Here is a 23291-nt window from a genome sequence, read left to right on the forward strand (position 1 = left end):
AACCTATTTACGTTAATAACATTGTTTTAAATTTTCAATCCTTAGCTACAAAAGTTGAACATTTTATAAATTTTTAACTACAAAATAATTATTAAATTTTAAATTTGATACATTTTGTCGAGATTTGAACTTTAAATGCTTCAAATGTTGTAAAAATATAAATTTCAGACGCTCATAAAATTTTAATTTAAGTTTCTTGTAGACATTTTTTTTTGATAAAGGTAGACAAACTTATGACTTATGAGTAATCTTATATTATATTTTCAAATCTTAGATTTAAAAACAAAAATAATTTGCTAATTTTCATGATTTTTCCGTATTTTGTCAAAATTTGAACTTTAAATGCTTATAAATAAAAACTGTGACTAAGGATTTTTAATTTTTTTCATCTGCCTTTGAAACAATAACCTAGGAGCCTTCTATTAAATTTTTAAGCTTTTTTACTCAACAGATAAAATTTTATTGATATTTATAGAAAAAAAAACTAAAAAAAATGGAAATTGACAATGTCCGGAAACAGCTCAAAATAAGTCAAAATATTTGGAAAAAGTTATGGTGTATAGGAAATGCAATTATAAACATTCAGTCAAAATTTCATGTCTCTACGGTTATTTGTTTTATAGAGTTGTACTACCTCTGCATACATTAACTCGAATTTTTTTTTACTGTAATATGGCCAATTTTTGTTTAGTTCAATATTCTAATAAGTAATTTGACAGTTATTTTATAAATATATAAAAACAAAACAAGGCACAATTCCCGCGGTTTTTTTTTACTCAAATACGCTATGTACGTACCAGTTACTGCTGCAGGAAAGCAGGATGCCAGGATAGATATCTATATTACATACTACATACCTACCTAAGATATAGCCATATAGGTTGGTCGTAAGTGTATCTTAAACCTATCTTAGTCTGAGCTTATCTATAATAACTGTATAAATATTAAATGTATTCTATGTAGATAGGTACCTTTATTATATTATTAATATTGCTTAATGCTTATAGTCCGTGATATACCTATAAAATATAAGCGTTACATATACCTAGTATTGACGCAGCTTCCAATTACTGAAAACTGATTGCACACAAGTTTACTAGGTACCTAATAGGACCTACCACACATTCGTATGATGACTCTCCGTATATAAACATATAGTTCATACTTAATGTATGTAAAATTACGGAACATAGTATAGGTACTAAAGTTAATAAGTAATAACAGCTCTGTATTAAGTAGGACGGCTAAAAATAAAAATTACAATCTGGGGGAAGAGGTATACTAAACTCCTTCCTAATGGACGGCACGCCACTGTGGGCTGGTACCCTGAGCAACATATATAGGTATCATAATATTCTATACAACACATAATACATAATAAATTAATAAATTATATAATATAAAATTACCTACGTTATATACCTTTATAGTATTATATTATTGGCTGATAGAACATTCAAAATTATGTCATATATGTTTATGTTATATGTAGGTAATATGGTTCTACAAGTTATTATATATTGTTGTCGCATATAATATATAAACTCAAAGGGTGAGATATTTGCTCACTGTTGGAGGGTGTGTTGCATCGCCACATTGTCGTAGGCGTGTCTGATGACTGTGGTTTTGTTGCCTGAAAACGAATTAAAAAATTAAATGAAAAAAGTACGATCGTGGAAATGAATTTCACCATTATAATTTAGTATTTTCTGTAGGCACATAATTCGTTCGGTTTTACCTTGTGCATCAATATTATACTGCTGTAAGCTATTATATGGAAGTTTAATGATGTATAACACATTAACACAGATTAACACTACATTTTTGGAAAAAAATAATACAATTTATTTACCATACAGTTTTCACAATTTACAGTGAGTTATTATACACCAATTGACCACTTACTTTTATGTCCGTTTTCAATAAAAATGTTGGTCACTGGGTATGCTTGTTCCTTGTGAAGACTCATGTCCAAACCTGGAAGAACATTGTATAATCAAATACACGCACACACGACGAAATATAATGTTATATAATAGGTACTGGCAGGCTCACGTACCATTTTTCACTGGCTTCACGTGCTACATTTAAAGTTAGTTGATAAAAATATAAAATGTTAAGATTTTTCTTAATTTTATTTTATTATATTTATAAAATTATTAAAATCGATATAATGTTTGTCGTAAAATATAGATATACCTAAATTCTTATCTAGTATTGAACTATTAAATGTAAATAATATTATATTATTTATACGGGTATAGTTAACATTAGGTTTTTTTTGCTTTCTATATGTTCTCTGGCCCGCTAGATTTTTGCACCTTCAAAATTGGCCCTCTAGTAGCATTGAGTTGCCCATCCCTGTTATATAACATATGAAATAACAATATGCTCCACCCACATAAATTAAAATAATATAAATAAAGTATTTATGTCTCTAACTTACCTACTATAGTATAACGCACCTAAGATATAATAATAATTATGATTTTATAAAATATTAATTTACCGATAATCTCTTTTTCTTTGGACACTCGGAGCAAGTCAAACACTCTAAGGAATCCAAACAATATTGCACTGTTTACCACTGACCATACAATAATAGATCCAGCGCCAATTAGATTCGATTTCAATAGCTGTAAAGTGTAAATAAAATGACCTATATTTTTTTTAACCCATCAAAAATATAATAATTGTTTTACTCATACACAAATCGGACTGATTACAGTTACGCATAAATGCATAAATGCATAATACGGTAATATTGTCTAATTTCTAAACAACCCTCGTATTTAATATTGAAAACAAAAAATATATAAAGAATGTTTATTATATGTTTTTTTAAAGACTCGTTTTCCATCTCCTCACAGGTATTGTCTAAACAAGGGGATTCACATTTAAAAGTAGACAAACTTATGAGGAACCTTGTATTACATTTTCAAATCTTAAATTTAAAAAGCAAATCTTAATAAATTTCTAACTAATAATAATTTGCACATTTTCGTGATTTTTATGTGTTTTGTCAAGATTTGAACTTTAAATGCTTATAAAAAAAATTGTGACTAGATTTTTAATATTATTTAAATGTCATTGTAAAGAGCCTTGTATTAAATTTTCAAGCTTTTTTACCCAACTAATAACATTTTATTGACATTCATAGAAAAACAAAATTAAAAAATTGGAAACTGAAAATCTCCATAAACAATTCAAAACAAATCTCATTATTTTAAAAATGTTGTCGTGTATAGAAAATGCAAATATAAACGACCAGTGAAAATTTCATGTATATACGTTCATTTGTTTTAGAGTTACACCAAAAACCAAAATCGATTTTCTCAAAAACAGATTTTGCGTAAAAACTCCCGTTTTTTTAAAATTTTACTTTTGTTTTTCACGGCGCTTTTGAAAATTACTTGGAATTCTGACTTCCTCAATGCACAAACTAGATTCACTTTCCCATCAAACAAGATACTGAAGTTGAAAATCGAACCGTTATTTCGACTACTTATCGTGTACACTGTACACTGTACACTGACACAAAAAATAGTTTAAATAAATTAAATTAATAAAAATTTGTAAAATCAATACATTCATCGCTCCGCTCAGAATCTTAAATGGGGGTGACACTGAGCATGTCTAGCTGTTGAATCATCTTGGCACCTTGTATAGGACACCCAAATTTGTATATTATATGAAAGCATAAACTTAGTAGGTACTTACTGGCATAGAATCGGGATTGTTCCAAAATCCTCCTTTCACAAAAAGCGGTGTAGCTATCACTCCCCACAATCCACCTCCAAAATGGACGGCAGTAGTTTCGAGCGGATCGTCCACTAAACAAAATATAATATAATTATGTAACTATAACGAACATTATGAAAAACAATTAAAGCTTGACCGTTTGAATAAAAATAAAAATGTATTTTAAACGAAAATCAGTTTTAAATTAAGTGTAATAGGTATACTCGGTATTGCGGTAACATGCGCCGTATAATGTTATAATTATAGTAATCAAGGCCCAACCTAACCTAACCGGCCCAAGGCACCGGGTGGCATATTTTTGACCATGTATATAATATGGACATATTGTAAATTGTTATATCGCACCAGGGTTCGGATTCTTGCTGTGAAGTCTTGCTGTGATGATAATATATAATAATAGCGTCTATGGTGCGGTAGGTATAAATATTGTATAATACCTTTTAAACGTGGAACAACCCATTGCAATACTAAGTAAATGATACAACCAATCATGCCGACCATCACTGCAGAAAAATGTGTGTACTCGTTGACACCTCCGCATACCGATACCTGAGTAAGTATAGTGTATAAATAATAGTGATAAATTATAGTAAATATATATATAGGGAATTTAGTACACCTATATACTGTGTCCATCCCTAAAACTTGAGCTACCTACCTACTGAAGTAAGGATATAACTACATTATACGTAAAGAAAGTAAATATATTTAATATTATTATTAATATTATACTCACCATTCCGTTCAAGACAGCGTTTATGGTCATCGCGAACGGCCACCTAGACTCGCCAACCAGACCAGCTTTGGCCATAATCAGTATGACCACTGCCGCGCCACTGCCACCAAAAATTGTGTTGGCCACGCTATTTGCCACTATGACTCCGTCACCAGGTTTGGTAATATGGCCCAGGGATGCGCCATTGAACGACAGAAAGCCTGATATGAGCAACAGGGTCCCCGTAGCCACTAGCTATATACAAATTTGTGTTTTTAAATGGTCGAATACTATAAAGCATATAAACTAATTAATAGGTAATGTACCTACTACATATATAAATATAAAATATATGATGTGATAACATATTATATTACCTTCATAAAACATTTTATAGTAAAAAAAATTTAAGAAATTGTATATATGAAATAGCCGAAATAGGTAAAGCATATTAGTAGGTACGTATATTACTTTGTGTTTATGTGTGTGCGTTATTTAATATTTATATCATAAATTTATAACCATAATATGATGTATGCGAACATGGACTCGTTCTATGCAATGCGCCAATGGCCAATGCAAACAACGTTTACTAAGACAATTTTAACATATTTATGCAGGTACCTAATTATTTTATCACTAAACAATAAGTTTCTCGGCCAACTTGTGAATTTTTTTAAAATATAAAAATGTACCAGGATATTCTTGTCGATGCACCTATATAATACGGGCTACAAAAATATTACTATCCAATCTGCTGCAGCTGCAAGTAGAAAATTATACATACCTAGTCCCTGTAGCTTCTATATGATTAGGAACATCTATTTCTAACTATATCTATAGTTTCTAACCATAGGCATGCGCACACCCCCCCTCCTGCAGCCCCTGGAATTGTCTATAGTAAATACTTAGATATCTATGCTATACTAGATAGCGAACATTTTTACATTTTACATGAAAAAAGTGAAGCCAGTTTGAATCTCATAGTATAGATATCTGTGAATAAATGTAATAAAGTTATTAATATATCAGTTATCATCGACCAAATGATTTATTATTATCAAAGAATACTCTACGTCTCTACTATCCACTATATTAGCTAGTAGACTATTTTTTTTTATCACAGTATGATCTATCAACTACTTTATTTATATACTTACGTAATTTCACGGTTGTAACTTGTAGATAATATTACATACCACATAGGTTAGTTAAAATAGTAATTACAAATAACGAATATTTTAGACCTAAAAAACAGAATATTCTTATTTAGTAGGTATCTGCATTAAACTTTTACATATTTTACTTAACTAGTAAATAAAATACTATTATAATGAGTGAAAAGAAGATCATATAGCAGAAGAATAAAGTCATTAAAGTTTACACTTTTTTTAAAAGTTGAATTTTGTCCGGAGTGATCCGTAAAATGGGGTGACTTTGGACACGTGCCTATTAGATTTCATTAAAAACTGATGTTATAATTACAATGGGTGACTTCGGACAATACCTATAGATATTTAAAAAAAAAATGTAATGAATTGAAATAAAAAAACCCCATACATTTATCGCAAATACAACATAATTTATTAAATATTATAAAAAAAAAATGATTTACTTTTCTATAAACATGTCAACTTAAAATTTATTTTTTACTTTTCTGTTTTTACTTATTGTGTTGTCATTTTTTTATAACTAACACCATCAACGACATTTTAAATAACATTAGGATTATAATTCTTATATACGGACGACCTCCTACATTGTTGACATATGATCTGGGCATAGTTAATGTGTTGTCCGAAGTCACCCACGTTTGGTAATAATTATGACGATTTAACACTACAGTGTGAGATCAAGTTACTTAACAATTTACACATATATGTACCGATTACCATTGATTGTATAGTATATTATAAAATCAATGCAATTACCAATTAACACAGACAAGTTAACGGGTATAGGTAACCGAAAACCGCAATCAAATATTTCTATTTGCTGTTGTGCTACAGTAGTCAATGTAGTTATGTAATTTAAAAATACAAAAATATAATATTTTGTATTTACCTCCATGTACTATGACACCATTATGTCATCAATAAACATTATTTTCTATGGAGTTTATAATAAATATTAACGTAGAGTATCAGTTTTCAACTTTTATTAAACGTCATTCTAAAATTATAAGATAACTAAAAAAACATGGTGTTGTCCAAATTCACCCCACATGTCCGAAGTCACCCCTTTTTACGGTAGTCATTAGTACAAGAATCTTTGGTTCAGACATTTTTTAAGGGGTCCTCCCTGCGGACAAAGTCTGCGCACGCCTGTTTCTAACTATATATACCCATTGCCCTCACCAAAATTAACCTAAGATCGTCCTGGGCAGTTTCCAGATGATAATTATATTATACAACATACATAGTCGAGTGGCTCACCGGCATCGAATGTCCGTTGTATTTGTTCGGAGCGATGGTGCTAAAACGTCCGTTCCGGGGGCCTATGAATAAAGCTGCGATGAATGAACAGGTGCCGGCCAGTAGGTGCACGGTCCCGGCGCCAGAAAAATCGGTATACCCAATTTTTAGTAACCAGCCGTCGGGTGACCAAGTCCAGTGTGAGGCGATGGGATACGTCACACCTAGAATGCGGAAGTCATAACTGATAAGTACGCATAAAACAATATTTTTATCTCTAGTTATTTTTTTTTTTTTTAATACCTTTAAATTAACAATATGACGTGGTACACAAGATAAGTTCCATTAAGGGGATTCCATACCGTGATTTTCTGTTTTTATCTAACACACGCGCAACATAGGATTTTTTACGGATCCTTTGCCAAACATATCAATTATTGATCTAATGAAGTTATGAGAATTCTGAAAACAGATTTGAATTCGGCTTCAAGTCTACTTAAAATCGACTTTCCCACAATTTTGATTTTATGATTTTAGCTTCTCCAAAAATTGAAATACAAAAATGTTTAAATACTCTTTTTTAATGTGACGTTTTCTGGAATTTGGGGGATAATATCAAAAATGTGGGAAAGTTGATTTCAAGTAGACTTGACGACGAATTCAAATCTGTTTTCAGAATTCTTATCGCTTCAATAGGCCAATTGGAATGTTTGGCAAAAAACACGTCTAAAATACTATGTCTCTCGCGTGTGTTAGACAAAAACAGAAAATCACGGTATAGAATCACCTTAAGGGGATATTGTAAAGAGATATTCTAAAGAGTGATCACGTCAGCCTGAAATAATTATATACGTGTGTAATACGATAGTATATTAAGAGTGATTTGTGTAGAAATATTATTAATAATAACATATTATAGGCAATATGTATGTATGTATGTGGTACAATGCATAATATATTAGTATATACTTAATATAAGTAGGATATAATATTTTATCAGCCGGACTTGAAATAGAAATTCCATATATGTATTGTATGTGGTAAGACGTAGTAAACACACAAATTACAAACTCGTATTAAAATACAGATAGCATTCAAATAAAAAATTTTATTTTTCATAATTTCTTACTTATTTAAATGATTTTTAAAAATATAAATCAATATAATAATATAAATTAAATGATTATGCTGATTGTATTATGTATGAAACATTATTTATATGTAGGTAGTTAGAATTGGATAAATAGCTGTCATATTTGGGGATACAAAGTTCACTTTTTAAAACTTTTTTAGTTTTTTTTGGTTGTGGGGATGATTATAGTTTCCTCACGCTCACACATCGCTTCTTATTACATCCAATGAGTCTGCAGGGAGTGCCAGGGACTCTAGACTCTAGAGAAAAATGCTGGTCAAAAACTTATCAAATCGGTACTATAACTTATTATAGCTACAAGTATACTTTATCGGTTGACATTAATGATTAAATTTCATAAGTATTTTTCTTAGTACCAACTATCAAAGTATCAATATTGGGAATGTCTAATAATGGTAAATCCTAGAAGAATTTAAGAAGAAATATAAGAATATAAAAAACTATTTCATACAGGTAGCCAGACTCAAAAATAAAAATATTATATCAACGTTTTAAATAATTGTTGCCGACCAATTTAACATTATTGACTCTATGGTTGAAAACCGTTGCTCTATTAGAGCAGTGGTGCGCAACCTTTTTTGATCCACGCCCCCCAAAATGATTTATTTTTATAATACGACCCCCCCCCCCTTCCTACCAACATTATGTATGAGTCTAGAGGACTCAATCCGGGCATCCGTGCTAAAAGTGCGTGCACCCGAGCACGCACTATTTGTGATTAATATAAAATATAGCATACTCAGGGCTTAAAGTGGTAAATTCCAGGGGGACTATATACGGTCTCCATATAGTTTTAAGCGTTCCATTTATAATTTTATGTATAATGTATAAACAGTGATTGTATAAGCAATATACTCATCTTTCATTTAACCTTGAATAATGTCAAACCTAATTTGTTAAAGGGGTCGCTTTTTAACCACCGTCAGAAGTAGAGGAACTGAGTCCTCTTTGATCCCCCCCCCCCCCAAACTTTAACCCGTTAGCATACTGTAAACACGTAGACTTACCCGATACGATAACGCTGTAGAATATGTAAGCGATGAAATTGCATCTCTCGGCCACAGCCCCCGATATGATGGTTGCCGCGGTCGCTGCGAACACGTACTGGAAGAACCACACGCCGTTTTGGCTTGACGGCATGCCGACGCCCGCGAAGAATTCCTTGCCATAATATCCACAACCACCGCCACCGTACGCCAAACCGTATCCCACCAGCCAGTACGATAGGGCGCAGATGACTAAAATATTGTATTATAAAATATAAATTTTTTTCAATGTAATTACGACACGTTCAAACGCGAAAAAATTACACGAAAGCACTTTTTTATGTCATCAATAACGAGAGTATATAGCTGCATCGAATTTTCAATAACATATTTATATATATTTTACATTTTTTAATAATTTAATTATGCAGACTATATTATATAAGTGACCAGGGGCGTAATTTCAGTTTTTCAGTTGTTTGAATAAAATTCAAAATAAAAAATAAAATTACTCTTTGTCAGATTTAAAATTTGAAAGCACGCTTATTGGCGCTTTCATTTTATTTTTCGAATGCCAAGAAAGGAGTTTTATAAAAATAATAGGTGGGAATATCCTGCTCCGTTACACACAATTCGTCACAACAAAAATAATTTTATTGTTTCATTGGTATTCGATAATAATAAATAATAATAATATAGGTAGATGCCATGCATAAATCCGTAATATCATCACTATATTGTACGGTTGTTAATCGTGACTCTTAATAAAGTATTAATTAAATCACGTTTTTCGATAGTTTTTAAATTTTATAGTTCATGGAAAATTGCGTATAGACTAAACTATAAGATATATTCTATATATAATAGGTACTCACATAAATCCAATATATTTTTCATCAAAATGTTAGTCACGTTTTTGGGCTGCACACACCCAGCTTCTAAACATGCGAATCCTACTTGCATAACTGCAGGCAAACATTAAACATTTAATCAATATAATAATTAATGTATATACAATACAAATTATTATTTTAGATTCTGAGCGGATGAAATAATGAATTGATTTTACAATAAATTTAATTTTTTTTGGTGTAACTCAAAAACTATAATAACCTATAATAGCTTACCTTTGGAATTTTCACCAAATATTTATTTAAGCATTTATAATAAAACATTTGAATGTTAGGTTTTCGAAAAATGTTGACTATTTTTAAGCTACTCATAGCTTTTCAACATTTTTAAAATTTTTTCTGGATAAAAGCTTTTTGAGTAAGTAAAAGTCAAGTAAATCTTCAATCTTCAAAAAAGAAGTTATCAAATAAAAATTTAAAAAAATTTACAAATTTTTAAAAATTTTGAAAAGCTGTAAGTAGCTCAAAAAGGTCAACATTTTTCGAGATTGAAAATTGAATGCAAGGTTCGTTTCATTATGAAAGTTCAAAAACATTAAAGATACATAGCACGATTATTTTTCGTATGCATTTAAAATTTAATTAGAAAAGTAAATAATCAGAAAATAATTACAAATTTGCCCAAAAAACTTATGATAATTCTAGTTTCTTAAATATTACTTAATCGTACCTACAATAAAAATTAATTCATGAATCAATAACACAGGAGTAAAATCCCTGTATATATAATAAAATATATTATCCCACTTTCATAATATACCGAGTGCATTTCTATCACCCAGATTTGGCCATTTTAGATTCTGAGCGAAGCGATGAATGTATTGATCTTACAATAATTGAATAATGTGTGTTTTTTTTTATTTAATTTTTTTTTTTTATATTTTTTTTAAATTTTTTTTTGTGTTTGTCATCACCTTTTAGGACAGTAAAAGTGCTTGGATTTTCTTCAACAGTAACTTTTCTGATAGGAAAGTGAATCTAGTTGGTACTTTGGGGGGGTCAAAAGTAAAAATTACCCAGTAGTTCTCAAAAGCGACATGAAAAACAAAAGAAAAATTAAGGAAAAACGGGAATTTTTACGCAAAATCTGTTTTTGAGAAAATCGATTTTGGTTTTTGGTGCAACTCTTTTATGCAAGGCTTCTGATATATTGTTACAATAGCAGTTTAAAAATATTAAAAATACATAGGCATCATTTTTTTTTATAAGCATTTAAAGTTCAAATTTTGACAAAATTTATCAAATTTAAAATGTATTAATTATTTCTATCCCCACTATTCCTGGTGACCCCAGAAGGTGACTAAAACGAACGTGGTGTCGTGATTTACTTTTAGACTAACCTCCACCAACACACGCCACGAAGTCCCATAAATGGATAGTCTCTTCTCTCATGCCCCCTAGCTGTCTGAATTGTTGTAAATAATCGTAATTATCAACCCGTTTGTTATTACCCTATTATTTCGTCTTTTCTATATTATTCTTTTATAACTTGTGCTTATTGTAAACATTTAAATTACAGATTGTACAATTCTCTTGTTTAAAAATAAAAAAAAATAAAAAATAATTATTTTGTAGTTAAAAATTTATAAAATGTTCAACTTTTTGTAGCTAATAGGATTGAAAATTTAAATCAAGGTTCCACATAAATAGGTTAATATATAAATTACTTTATTCTCAATAATATCATCTTATACAATGATATTATGTCATTGAATTCAAATTTAACACCATCCATTACAGTGACCCACTTGTAACCTACTGTACAGCAGAGCGACATCCACTTACCCGCCTTTTTTTATATATTAATTGACTCGTGGCAACTTAGGCAATTGGGTGGTTTTTAACTGTGGGGCAAATATATAATTTTAATAAAGACAATTCGGTTGAAAAATAGCAAAATATGTAAAATATAGGTACCTTATTCTAAACATCAAAATATTATCATTTATTAATTATGTTACTCGTTAATTAATACTGTGTAATATATTATACTATTGACTGTTAAATCACTTATTTGGGGTTCAATCTTCTCGAAATCCAATAAACATGGCTTAATTATTGCTATGTTTCCTGCAATTACTATAGTTATGACTCGCTAATAATTATTACTAAAAAATCATAATTATTATTCGGGAGAGTAAAAAGGGTAAAATTCGACTAACACGTGAAATCATAATAATATATATCTAAAAAATGGGTCAGTAAATTTGGTCGGGGTCGCCTTGCTGCAAAATGTTCCAATCACCGACCGCCCACGGGGCCCATGACCAAAGAAAATATAGTTCTAATGCGTGTATATGATTTCGATGATTTATGGTTAAAAAATTAATGATCAGTTAATACAATAAATATTAGACATACCTACTATTTTCGTATACGAATATGTACCTATATCAAAAATAAGATTGTAAAATCTTAATCATCTAAATATGTATGAACTAAATTTAAAAATTATTGATAAGAAATCATCTATAATTTCATAATTTGGAGAATCCTAGGAATTGATTTTTATAATAATTATAAATTATTTATATTTTTTATTGATTTTTTTAATATTTACAATTGGTGATGCATTGTACAGTAATTACATTTTTTAGTGTGCAACTGATTTTATTTTTAACACAATGATGAGGAAACTAGGGTACAGTCAATTGACTGAATGCAATTAGTCGTAGTAAATGGTAGTCTCAAATTGGTCGATTGGAAAATTGGTCATTTAGAAAATTAGTAGTTTTTAAAATAATATGTTTATTAAGTAAGAATCATAATTTTTCGTAATTTTTCTTAAAAATGATTACAAATTATGAAAAAAAAAAATAATATATGTGAAAATAATTATAAGTTATAAGTTATATCCCTGATATGTATTCATCAAATGTTCTACAATTAAATGTTTTGCATATTTTGTTTACTCTCTCGACGGTGTCATTATATTACATTTATATATTATTAATGTCTCATTATCAAAATCTGTGTAGGTACAATGTACATATAAATTATAATATATAATAATGATTACTGTTCATTTGCACCTTCATAACGTTCTTAAACCCGTATACAAAATTATACCACGACCAATTTTCTAAACGACCAATCTACCAAACGACCAATTTCAGACGAGCAATTTTACCACGACTAATAATTTCATACTACCAATTGACGTAAACCCGAAGAAACAAATCAGACACATTCAGTTACCTGCATACTGCTAGGTTTTTGTTACATAGGTACTAATTTATTTCATGAAATCAATTACTTAAAAATTACCTAATGTAAACTAAATTACTTAATTGGGATATTGTTCAACGTAGTAATTCGTAACTAACTAGTATTTAACCAACAACTTATCTTAACAAATAGGTACATTTTTAATATGGACTCACTATATATGTTATTATAAAATGAAAATTTAACTGTTAGGTATTATAAATAAAACTCACAATTATTTCATTCTAATGATAAATAATCTGACCTTGTACGCGATGAAAATAAAACTGCGTGAGAACTACGGGACGTGTGTACAGTAACTCGAATGAGTGTTAAAATGTTTGTAATAAAACGAATAATTTTTTAAGGATTAATTAAACTTTATTATTTTGGTGTACAAATTATTTACTTTTTTTAAGATACTACTATTGTAAAAAAATTGTGCATAGATAGGTATATAATATTATATAGGCAATAGGTACCTACTGCAGGTTGTAATTAGAAACATCGTCTATTTTAACCTAACCGATAGACAATAATGATGATATAATAATACAATTGTTTATATTTTTTTGTTGCAGAGTAAAATATACATTTTTAAATATTCATGACACGGGGAAAACCCCTTTAGGAAATAAATTTAAAATCAACAATGAAACAATTGCATATATTCCCATGTTAAAAAAATCACATGACTGCTATAGGTTGTTTATAATACAATATAATATATATTTAACTTTTATTGCGTCGTCAAATACATTTTGTTTTTTAATTAAGCCCAATAACTCAAATTTACCCGCATCAGTATAAAGTTACGGACTCAGTTGACCATTATAATATGATACTGATACAGTGATACCTATATAATTTCGTTTAATTTTAAAATTATCATACTAAAAAAGTGGGTAAGTGGATGTCGCTCTACTGTACAGTAGGATACAAGTGGCTCACTTTAATGGATGGTGTTAAATTTGAATTCAATGATATAATATCATTGTATAAGAAAAACGATTCTGAGCGAAAACGGTCAGTCAGCCTATGGTATTAATAAGTATATTTGATGGTATTATTGCGAATAAAGTTATTTATATATTTAACTATTTATGTGGAACCTTATTTTGAATTTTCAATCTTTAGCTATAAAAGTTGAACATTTTATACGTTTTTAACTACTAAATAATTATTAAATTTAAAATTTGATAAATTTTATCAAAATTTAAACTTTAAATGCTTATATAAAAAAATTGTGCATATGTATTTTTAATATTTGTCAACTGCTATTGTAACAATATATCAGGAGCCTTGCATTAAATTTTCAAGCTTTTTACCCAACAAATAAAATCTGATTGATATTAATAGAAAAAAAAACTAAAAAAATTAAAATCTGACAATGTCCGTAAACAGCTCAAAAAGAGTCAAATTATTTTCAAAATTTGATCGTGTATAGAAAATGCTAATATAAACATTCAGTGAAATTTTCAAGTATCTACAGTCATATGTTTTTTAATTACAACAAAATAAGAAAATCGTTACATGAAAAATGGAGTGAATATCAAATATTGTAAAAATATGAATTTCAAACGCTCATAAAAATTTAATTTGACATTCTTGTAGACATTTTTTTTTTTGATAAAGGTAGACAAACTTATGGATAATTTTAAATTACATTTTTAAATCTTAGATTTAAAAAGAAAAATTTTTATGAATTCTCTACTCAAAATAATTTGCTAATTTTCGTGATTTTTCCATATTTTATCAAGATTTGAACTTTAAATGCTTATAAATTAAAACTGTGACTAAGGATTTTTAATATTTTTCAAATATCATTGTAACAAATAAAATTTTATTGACATCAATAGAAAAAAATACTAATAAAATTGGAAACTGAAAATGTTCCTAAACAGTTCAAAACAAATCAAAATATTTTTAAAATTTTATCGTGTATAGAAAATGCAAATATAAACAACCAGTGAAAATTTCATGTATATACGTTCATTTGTTTTAGAGTTACACCAAAAACCAAAATTGATTTTGTGGAAAATCAATTTTGCGTACAAATTCCCGTTTTTCCTTAATTTTTATGTTGGTTTTTCCGGCGCTTTTGAAAACTATTAAGAATTTTAAATTTTGACCTCTCCAATGCACCAACAATATTCACTTCGAACAAGATACTGAAGTTGAAAATCGATGCATTGTTTCGACTACTTATCGTGTACAGAAACAAAAATAAAAATAAAAAAAAAAAGCCCACACATCATTGTAAAATCAATATATTCATCTTTCCACTCAGAATCTAAAAATGTACGAAAAATAACCATCGTTGATAAGAAATTAATGTGGAAAATATCTATTAATTGGCTTACAACAATAACCAGAGAGCAAATAACGGTTAGGTTAGGTTATTAGAATTAACATTTGATATTCAATAAGATTTTATACACACAGAATTATTCAAAGTTCAAACACGTCAAGTCCATTGAAAAAAGTGTATTCAATATCGGTAGCCGGTAGGTACATGAAAATAATCTCTTCTATTACCTATTAATATTATTGTATTGTAGTTTTAATAATGTCTTCTCATTGTCGTTGGCTACATTGGCTACATTGAATCAATAAATAATATTATGTTATTTTACGAAATGGGCGATAATACTTAAATGAGTCAACCTTATAAAACGGCGCTGGAGACCCATATCGTATTTACTCGAATACATAATAATAATAGTTATTAAACTAACTACTAACTGTACCTAAATGAGTCACGCAAAGTGATTGTATTTCGTTGAAAATTTAACTTTAAAAACAATAAAAACAATGCATATTATAATCATATTGCATATATTATTATCGTGTTCAAATTTTAAATCGAATTTTACTCGGCCACGCGCACTTTCGCGTTATCGTTTAGATATGGAATACCGTGGAAATAATTTCTGAGTACCTATCTATGTCATTATTACACATTTTTTTACTTCATCGTTGTGGTCATAAAACAATTGACTTTAATTAACGCAATCGTTCGTTTTTAGTGCGCTTTACTGGTTATACTTATAATAATATGTTTACTATATGTGCGCACACAATAGTGATATAACATATTATTTATTGTTATATTCTGTGATAGTACCTACTACATAGGTACCCAGACGCGTGCCCCCCCCCCCTCCTAGCTTTCTTGAAATTAGGTATGAGATAGCAATATTTTACATAGGTTATATCTAGATAGGTATATGTTCATATATATATAATATAAGTAGAATATTATATAATATGTTCAATATGACAATATATAATATTATGTACCTTGTACCTATGTATGGCGAACGCTTTAATTTTTAAAAATATTATTTAGAGTTGTTAATTTTATAGCCAAAGAGATTATTAATGCTATTGAGTGACCGATACCTTATTTAGTCGTTATTGTTTTCGTAAAAATGCAATATGGTATAGTCATTATTTATGTCTGTACAATATGTTTATAAGGTAAAGTGTAGCGTTTTTTAGTTATTTTTAAAATTTAAAATATATATTTTAAAATCTGTTCTGATTGAAAATGAAAAACATTTGCAGCAGAAGCAATCTGACGAGAGTAAATAATGAAGAGCAAATTAACTCATCCTATATTCAATATTGTGCTTAGATAATAATAATTATATGTACGATTCGCGTAATGATATAATAATCATAATATATCTTTATAAACTTATTTTGGGGGGCCGAGGCCATGGCTCTATAATATTTTGTCCTAAACTTAATTATTTATATGAAAAATTAAAACAAGTTGGAAGAGACCGAGGCTTATATGTTACACATATTACTTGGAATAACTTAACCCACATGACCTGCCACTAGTTCCGTCAATGGACTGATGAGTCTTATAATTCCGTGTTTTGTATCTACGTATTATATCCTACAAAAGACTGTCTCAGTAACTAGTAAGTAATATTAAACCGTTTAACCACGCAAATCATGAATCGCGAGTTCAGTATATAAATATGTGATTGCCGTCAAACAAAAAGACGTTTGATGTTCAGTGCTAAAAACGTGATTACGTCGCTTATTTAGATTTAAAACGGAATTTATACTGTTTCAATTAAATATTATTAGTTCACCTATCGTTGCTTTTGCTCTTCTAAATGATTGGATGATTTTTTTGTATGGCGATGTTGAACGGGAATAAAATACGCTGTATTGCAATATTGTTTGTAGGCATAAGGCGTAAATAGGGGAGGGGGACTTTAGGGGCTAAGCCTCCCAAACATTTCCTATATTTTTTTAGCTTATTCAATATTATCAAAGTAAGGCTTTAGCCCCCCCCCCCCCAAATCCCAAACAATATTTGTGCCTATGTTTGTAGGTACCTTTAACATTTAATCAACGTTGCCGTATTTAATACAATGCTTTGGCGGAGTTAACGGCTTCACACCTTACACACTGCAGTTACACGAGTATAGTGACTATAGTGGACGACCAGATTTGCGTATATTAATAAATTAATAACAATTTGTAAAATACTAAAATTTGTTAACGTGATGAAATTGCAAGAAATTTAGAATGAGACAGAAAACACGTACCTACGTAACAAAATATATTTTATACGTCAGAAAGTATAAGTATTGTTTTCAATAGGTACCTGAAAGTCACCTAGTCGGCCTGCATCAGTGTAGCAATCGATAAATATAATATGTAGGTATATTTATTATTAAGTTTAGGTTTATTCTGTTTTTTTTTTACATCGTGTGGATCTGTGCAAGCGCAATTACGTATCAATGCAAATGATAGAATAAATTAAAAACAAATATAATTTTTACGCACTTTCGCCAGTCTAGATCGGCTTTTTGATTGCTCGTTATACATATTATACTATTTGGCATAATATTTTATTGATCGTAGGACTGGGAATGAGATTTTTATTTCATTACAGTGGCTACGCTTTTATGCCAAAAAGTATAAAATATAAAACCAATTAGGACATAAAATATATTTTACTATCAGTGTCAACTTGGCACATCGAAAGCCCATGGATCAGTTTTTTTAAGGAGCCCCATATTGAATGGACTTGGGTCCCGTAAAGAAAAATTGGGCCTAAAAATTACATACGGTTAAATATTTTGATTTTGCGGAGTCCCTACTCCCTATATAGACAGAAACACGCCAAGCAAATATACAAATTTACGAGAAGCTAAAAAAACGGAAGGTCCCGTGTTTGCCAGGCCGACACTGTTTACTATCATTATTAATAAATGACAGGTAATTGCATACTTGCGTCAACTTTCATTCAATTCTAAATCGTTTTTCGAAGTATTACTACCTACTTGGCTTGATTTTACTGCAGTATATATGATATTGTACTTAGGTGTCGTTTTACAAGAATAACGATAAAATATTTAAAAAGAAGAGTCCATCCTTGAAGACAATATGCTTTTTGTGCAATATGCTACGAACAAAAAACGTTTCAAGTACAAAATCACCTTAAAATTATACAGGTTTAAATTATGTATTACCTATTTTATAAACGTTTGTACCGGTAGATGGGAATTTATTGTATGATTACTATTTTGGTATAACGTAACATTTTAATGACTCTCCATAATCTGCGTAGGTATAGTGTATACATATTATATATTTTATATTATAATACTTATCTATCTGTATATAAGTATTTAATTTAATGCTCGTTTGTATTGATTAAAGACTTGGAAACTAATGAACTACCGTCACCAAATTTTGCACAAATATTCATTGGGCCTTGGGGAGTGTTCGCAACTTTGTTTTCTAACCCCTAAAGGTTGCCATAAGGTGGCTCACACATAAATTTCGTTTAAGCTCACTAAAATTGAATTTTTTTTGTTTATAGATTTCATAAATAAAAGATACTTTTACATTTACATAAACATAATCTATGTTAGATCATTATATATACAAATTAATGTAAGTACCTATAATGCGTGTAGCTTATGTACTCAAAAACTATTCTGTTGATTTTGACGAAAATTCAAATTGTTCTTATTGAGATATCAGGAAAGTTTTGAGAATAGATTGAAAATATACCAAGTGCCACAGGCGGATTGCCTGTCTCGGTCAAATTAGACATTAGTTCACAAAACCATGTACATCCACGCCAATACTTGAACTCATATAGGTTAGATTCACTAAAACCAAGATAATTATTCTTATAGTCTTATATAGCGCCGTATTTTAAATTTGTTTATTTTTCACAGACGAAGTCGGGTTATACTACAGCTAGTTTATTATATTATGTCCAATTCTCATTTCACACGAATGCGTTTTTTAGTTTTTACTGAAGAAATATAATTTATGCATTTTAGGCACGTCCACTATATAGTAATACAAATTTTTCATCGACCATACTTTTTTTATCGAATCAACGCCATTTTCGAAGTATACAATTTGAATGATCCCTTGTACCTACAGTGTGCACCTAATAATATACTAAATCAATGTGGGTGCCGGCTGCCGAGTGGTATTTTAAATCTTATTTTATAAGTATTCTATAAACCGTTATTACTAAAAACTAAGTATACTGAATATTATTTTGAAAAATGCCTAGAAAATCTATTCACACTATAAGCTTTTCAATCGATGTTTAAATTAAATTAGTTCAGAGATATATAAATATTAATCAATTCGCTTTTAATATTTATTGTACTTGAAATGAATAAAAATATACAAATAATATATAGGTAATTCGAAAAGCAGTTCAAACAAAAATATTTTTATTTTTTTAATATGGTTCTGAATATAATATTATAATGTGGTAATATTTATGTATTATAAGAAGGTAATTTACTCACAGGATACAATTATTCCATTGATAACTAAGAACATATTGTCGATGTTGAGTTTTAATTCTTCCAAGTCCAGTTGAGTGGTCATTATACTGTTTAATATAACCGTTGAACTAATATTTACAGCCATATTTTCCAATGGGAATTTAAAAAATACACGAATTATCAAAAAATTAAGGACAAATTGTCTTTAACGTACAAATTACAGAAAATATTTATTATATTGTACTTATATTGTTGGATAGAAAAAAATATACCACGTGGTAGTTAGAAGAACATTATAATATATTTATATTGCAATAGAATAATACTAGATAATTATTTAATATTTTAGTCGAGTATGGTTTCGGAATGGGCAGAAACCAACCGACAAGTAAAACTAAGTAATACGCGCCAAACAAACGTGCGATTATACCGGTTATTGCAAATATGACTTATACATACATATAATAGGAGAGGGCAACTACGGCAATAAAGATGGAACGCGAATAACGATCACTAATTACCCATACCTACATATATATATTTTTTATTTAGTAGTAAATAAACTAGTAAACATATTAAGTTTTTTTATATCATATACTCATCGATGTCGACTTATACGCAATGACAGTATTTCTCTACAAATTCTCGGACAGAACGAATTATATTTAATGTTAGCAGAGCATCACGTCTATAGTAAGACATAGATTAAAAAGAATTCACGATATACACACAAAGGCGTAATAATCTAACCAAGTAATTACAGGTTTGCAGGGCCGGATTCGACCCGAGAATAGCATAATTATATAATTAAGTAAGGTCATCTATGAAAAATGTCTGGATATTTTAAATTTTTAATATTTTGTTTATGTAATCCTATATGATATATTCGAACTTAAGTGTTAAGTCGTACTAGGTATAAGGCAACAATATGTTTACGGAGACATAAAAAAATAAAACGATGTTTTCGAATACGCAATGGTAAATTATAACAGTCTAAATAAGGTTTTACGGAAAGAAAAATTAGAAAAATCACACGGGAAATTTTAAATTTTAAGAAAAACTGAAAGTGCATTTTTGACTAACTGACTGATCAAAATAGAGCCTAAAATATTATAATAGCTGGAGACTTGACATTTTCATGGTACTTTCGCAACGCCGTGTAGGTGTGCACTAAGAAAGGATTTTGGCACTCGTCTAGTATACTACCTACCAAAAAACTGTATGCGTGTAATATGCTATAGCTACCGTAGTTATTTTTATTTTATTTTATTTTATTGTGGGAAAGTACATTTGAGTCATTACGATAAAAAACATATTATATAACAGTTGTATAACAGTATAGCTAAATTCATGGCGAGCATATTGTAGTACTTTAAAAGATATAGCGAGGCTATCACCATGAAACCGTAAGTAATTCCGAGGTTTTTGTTGATCCTACAACGAGTGCATAATTCGAATTCTAGAGTGTAGTTATAGAGTACGAGAGACATGTCAAAACTGAATTAAAACCCGAGGAGCAACAGATTTTTAGACCGACAATAGAAGAAGAATGTTGGCTGTCCATTAATACGTAGGTAACACAACTTATTAGAAGTTTTCTGTTAAAATATGTTAAAATTAATGTTGAAATAATATATAATGACGTATAACAATATTATAAAATACTTTACAACCGTGACCATCAGTCATCAGTCATCAGCAATACATTATTACATTAAGTACGTTTTAGTTTGATACATTTTTATAATGAAATAGTTAATAAATTGTTATTAATATTTTTGTTATTTTGTTATTAATCGATAATCAGTAGGTAAACGTTTTTTGGTAGGTATAATTTTACGGTAGGTAGCAAACTACACCAACGAAGCAGAGGCAGGTAGAATAGGTACTAGACGATAGAACTTACAAGGATTTTCCAAAATTTGCCTTTTAAGAGGTGCTCAGTGATCACACAATAATTTTAGATTCTGAGCAAAGCGATGAATGTATTTATTTTATAATGATGTGTGTTTTTTTTTTTTTTTTTATTTTTTTTTTTTTTTTGTCTGTCATCACCTTTTAGGATAATAAAAATGCTTGGATTTTCTTCAACAGTAACTTTTCTGATAGGAAAGTGAATCTAGTTGGTACTTTGGGGGTCAAAAGTTTTCATGTAATTTTTAAAAGCGCCGTGAAAAACAAAAGAAAAATGAAGGAAAAACGGGAATTTTTACGCAAAATCTGTTTTCGAGAACATCGATTTTGGTTTTTGGTGTAACTCTAAAACAAATGAACGTATGTACATGAAATTTTTACTGGTTGTTGATATATGCATTTTCTGTACACGATAAAATTTTAAAAATATATTGATTTGTTTTGAACTGTTTAGGAACAATAAAGTTTCCATTTTTTTTTTTTAGTTTTTTTTCTATAAATATTAATACAATTTTATTAGTTGGTTAAAAAAGCTTAAACATTTAATAGAAGGCTCCTAGGTTATTGTTTCAAAGGCAGATGAAAAAAATTAAAAATCCATAGTCACAGTTTTAATTTATAAGCATTTAAAGTTCAAATCTTGACAAAATACGGAAAAATCATGAAAATTAGCAAATTATTTTGATGAGAATTCATAAAAAATTTTCTTTTTAAATCTAAGATTTGAAAATGTAATACAAGATTATCCATAAGTATGTCCACCTTTATTAAAAAAAAATGTCTACAAGAATGTCAAATTAAATTTTTATGAGCGTTTGAAATTCATATTTTTACAACATTTGATATTCACTCGATTTCTCGTGTAACGATTTTCTTATTTTGTTATAGTTAAAAAAACGTATGACTGCAGGTACTTGAAAATTTCACTGAATGTTTATATTAGCATTTTCTATACACGATAAAATAATTTGACTCTTTTTGAGCTGTTTACGGGCATTGTCAGTTTTTAATTTTTTTAGTTTTTTTTTCTATAAATATCAATAAGATTTTATTTGTTGGGTAAAAAGCGTGAAAATTTAATGCAAGGCTCCTGATATATTGTTATAATAGTAGTTGAAAAATATTCAAAATACATAGGCACAATTTTTTTTTATAAAAATTTATTTAAAATTTAATAATTATTTTGTAGTTAAAAATTTATAAAATGTTTTACTTTTATAGCTAAGGATTGAAAATTTAAAACAAGGCTCCACGTAAATAGGTTGTATATAAATTACTTTATTCACAATAATATCATCAAATATACTTGGTAATATCATAGACTGACTGACCGTTTTCGCTCAGAATTGTTTTTCTAATACAAAGATATTATATCATTGAATTCAAATTTAACACCATCCATTACAACGACATCCACTTACCCACCTTTTTATAG

At 29.0% G+C, this 23291-nt stretch overlaps 1 protein-coding gene across 1 annotated transcript; it reads right to left on the bottom strand.

Annotated features, from left to right (window-relative positions):
• Positions 1 to 953: 953 nt before the first annotated feature.
• Positions 954 to 20393, bottom strand: LOC132951116 (putative ammonium transporter 1). Its single transcript, XM_061022833.1, has 10 exons — positions 19964 to 20393; positions 9906 to 9995; positions 9052 to 9282; positions 6913 to 7115; positions 4499 to 4732; positions 4200 to 4311; positions 3721 to 3833; positions 2510 to 2636; positions 1906 to 1977; positions 954 to 1633 (listed from the first exon to the last, which is right to left on the bottom strand). Exons 1-10 carry the CDS (start codon positions 20085 to 20087, stop codon positions 1566 to 1568), a joined length of 1374 nt encoding a protein of 457 aa, XP_060878816.1. The 5' UTR covers positions 20088 to 20393; the 3' UTR covers positions 954 to 1565.
• Between the last annotated feature and the right edge of the window lie 2898 nt (positions 20394 to 23291).

Source organism: Metopolophium dirhodum, chromosome 8 (assembly GCF_019925205.1).
Source record: "Metopolophium dirhodum isolate CAU chromosome 8, ASM1992520v1, whole genome shotgun sequence".
In the NCBI taxonomy this organism is placed as follows: Eukaryota; Metazoa; Arthropoda; class Insecta; order Hemiptera; family Aphididae; genus Metopolophium; species Metopolophium dirhodum.

What these genes read in the sequence shown, in the direction of transcription:
- LOC132951116 (XM_061022833.1), bottom strand. Translation starts at nt 20,087, where the DNA reads ATGGCTGTAAATATTAGTTCAACGGTTATATTAAACAGTATAATGACC. An exon ending in ACAACGGACATTCGATGCCG is followed by an intron (nt 4,733 to 6,912) that starts GTGAGCCACTCG and finishes ATTTGTATATAG; the next exon opens with CTAGTGGCTACGGGGACCCT. An exon ending in ACAATCCCGATTCTATGCCA is followed by an intron (nt 2,637 to 3,720) that starts GTAAGTACCTAC and finishes TACACTTTACAG; the next exon opens with CTATTGAAATCGAATCTAAT.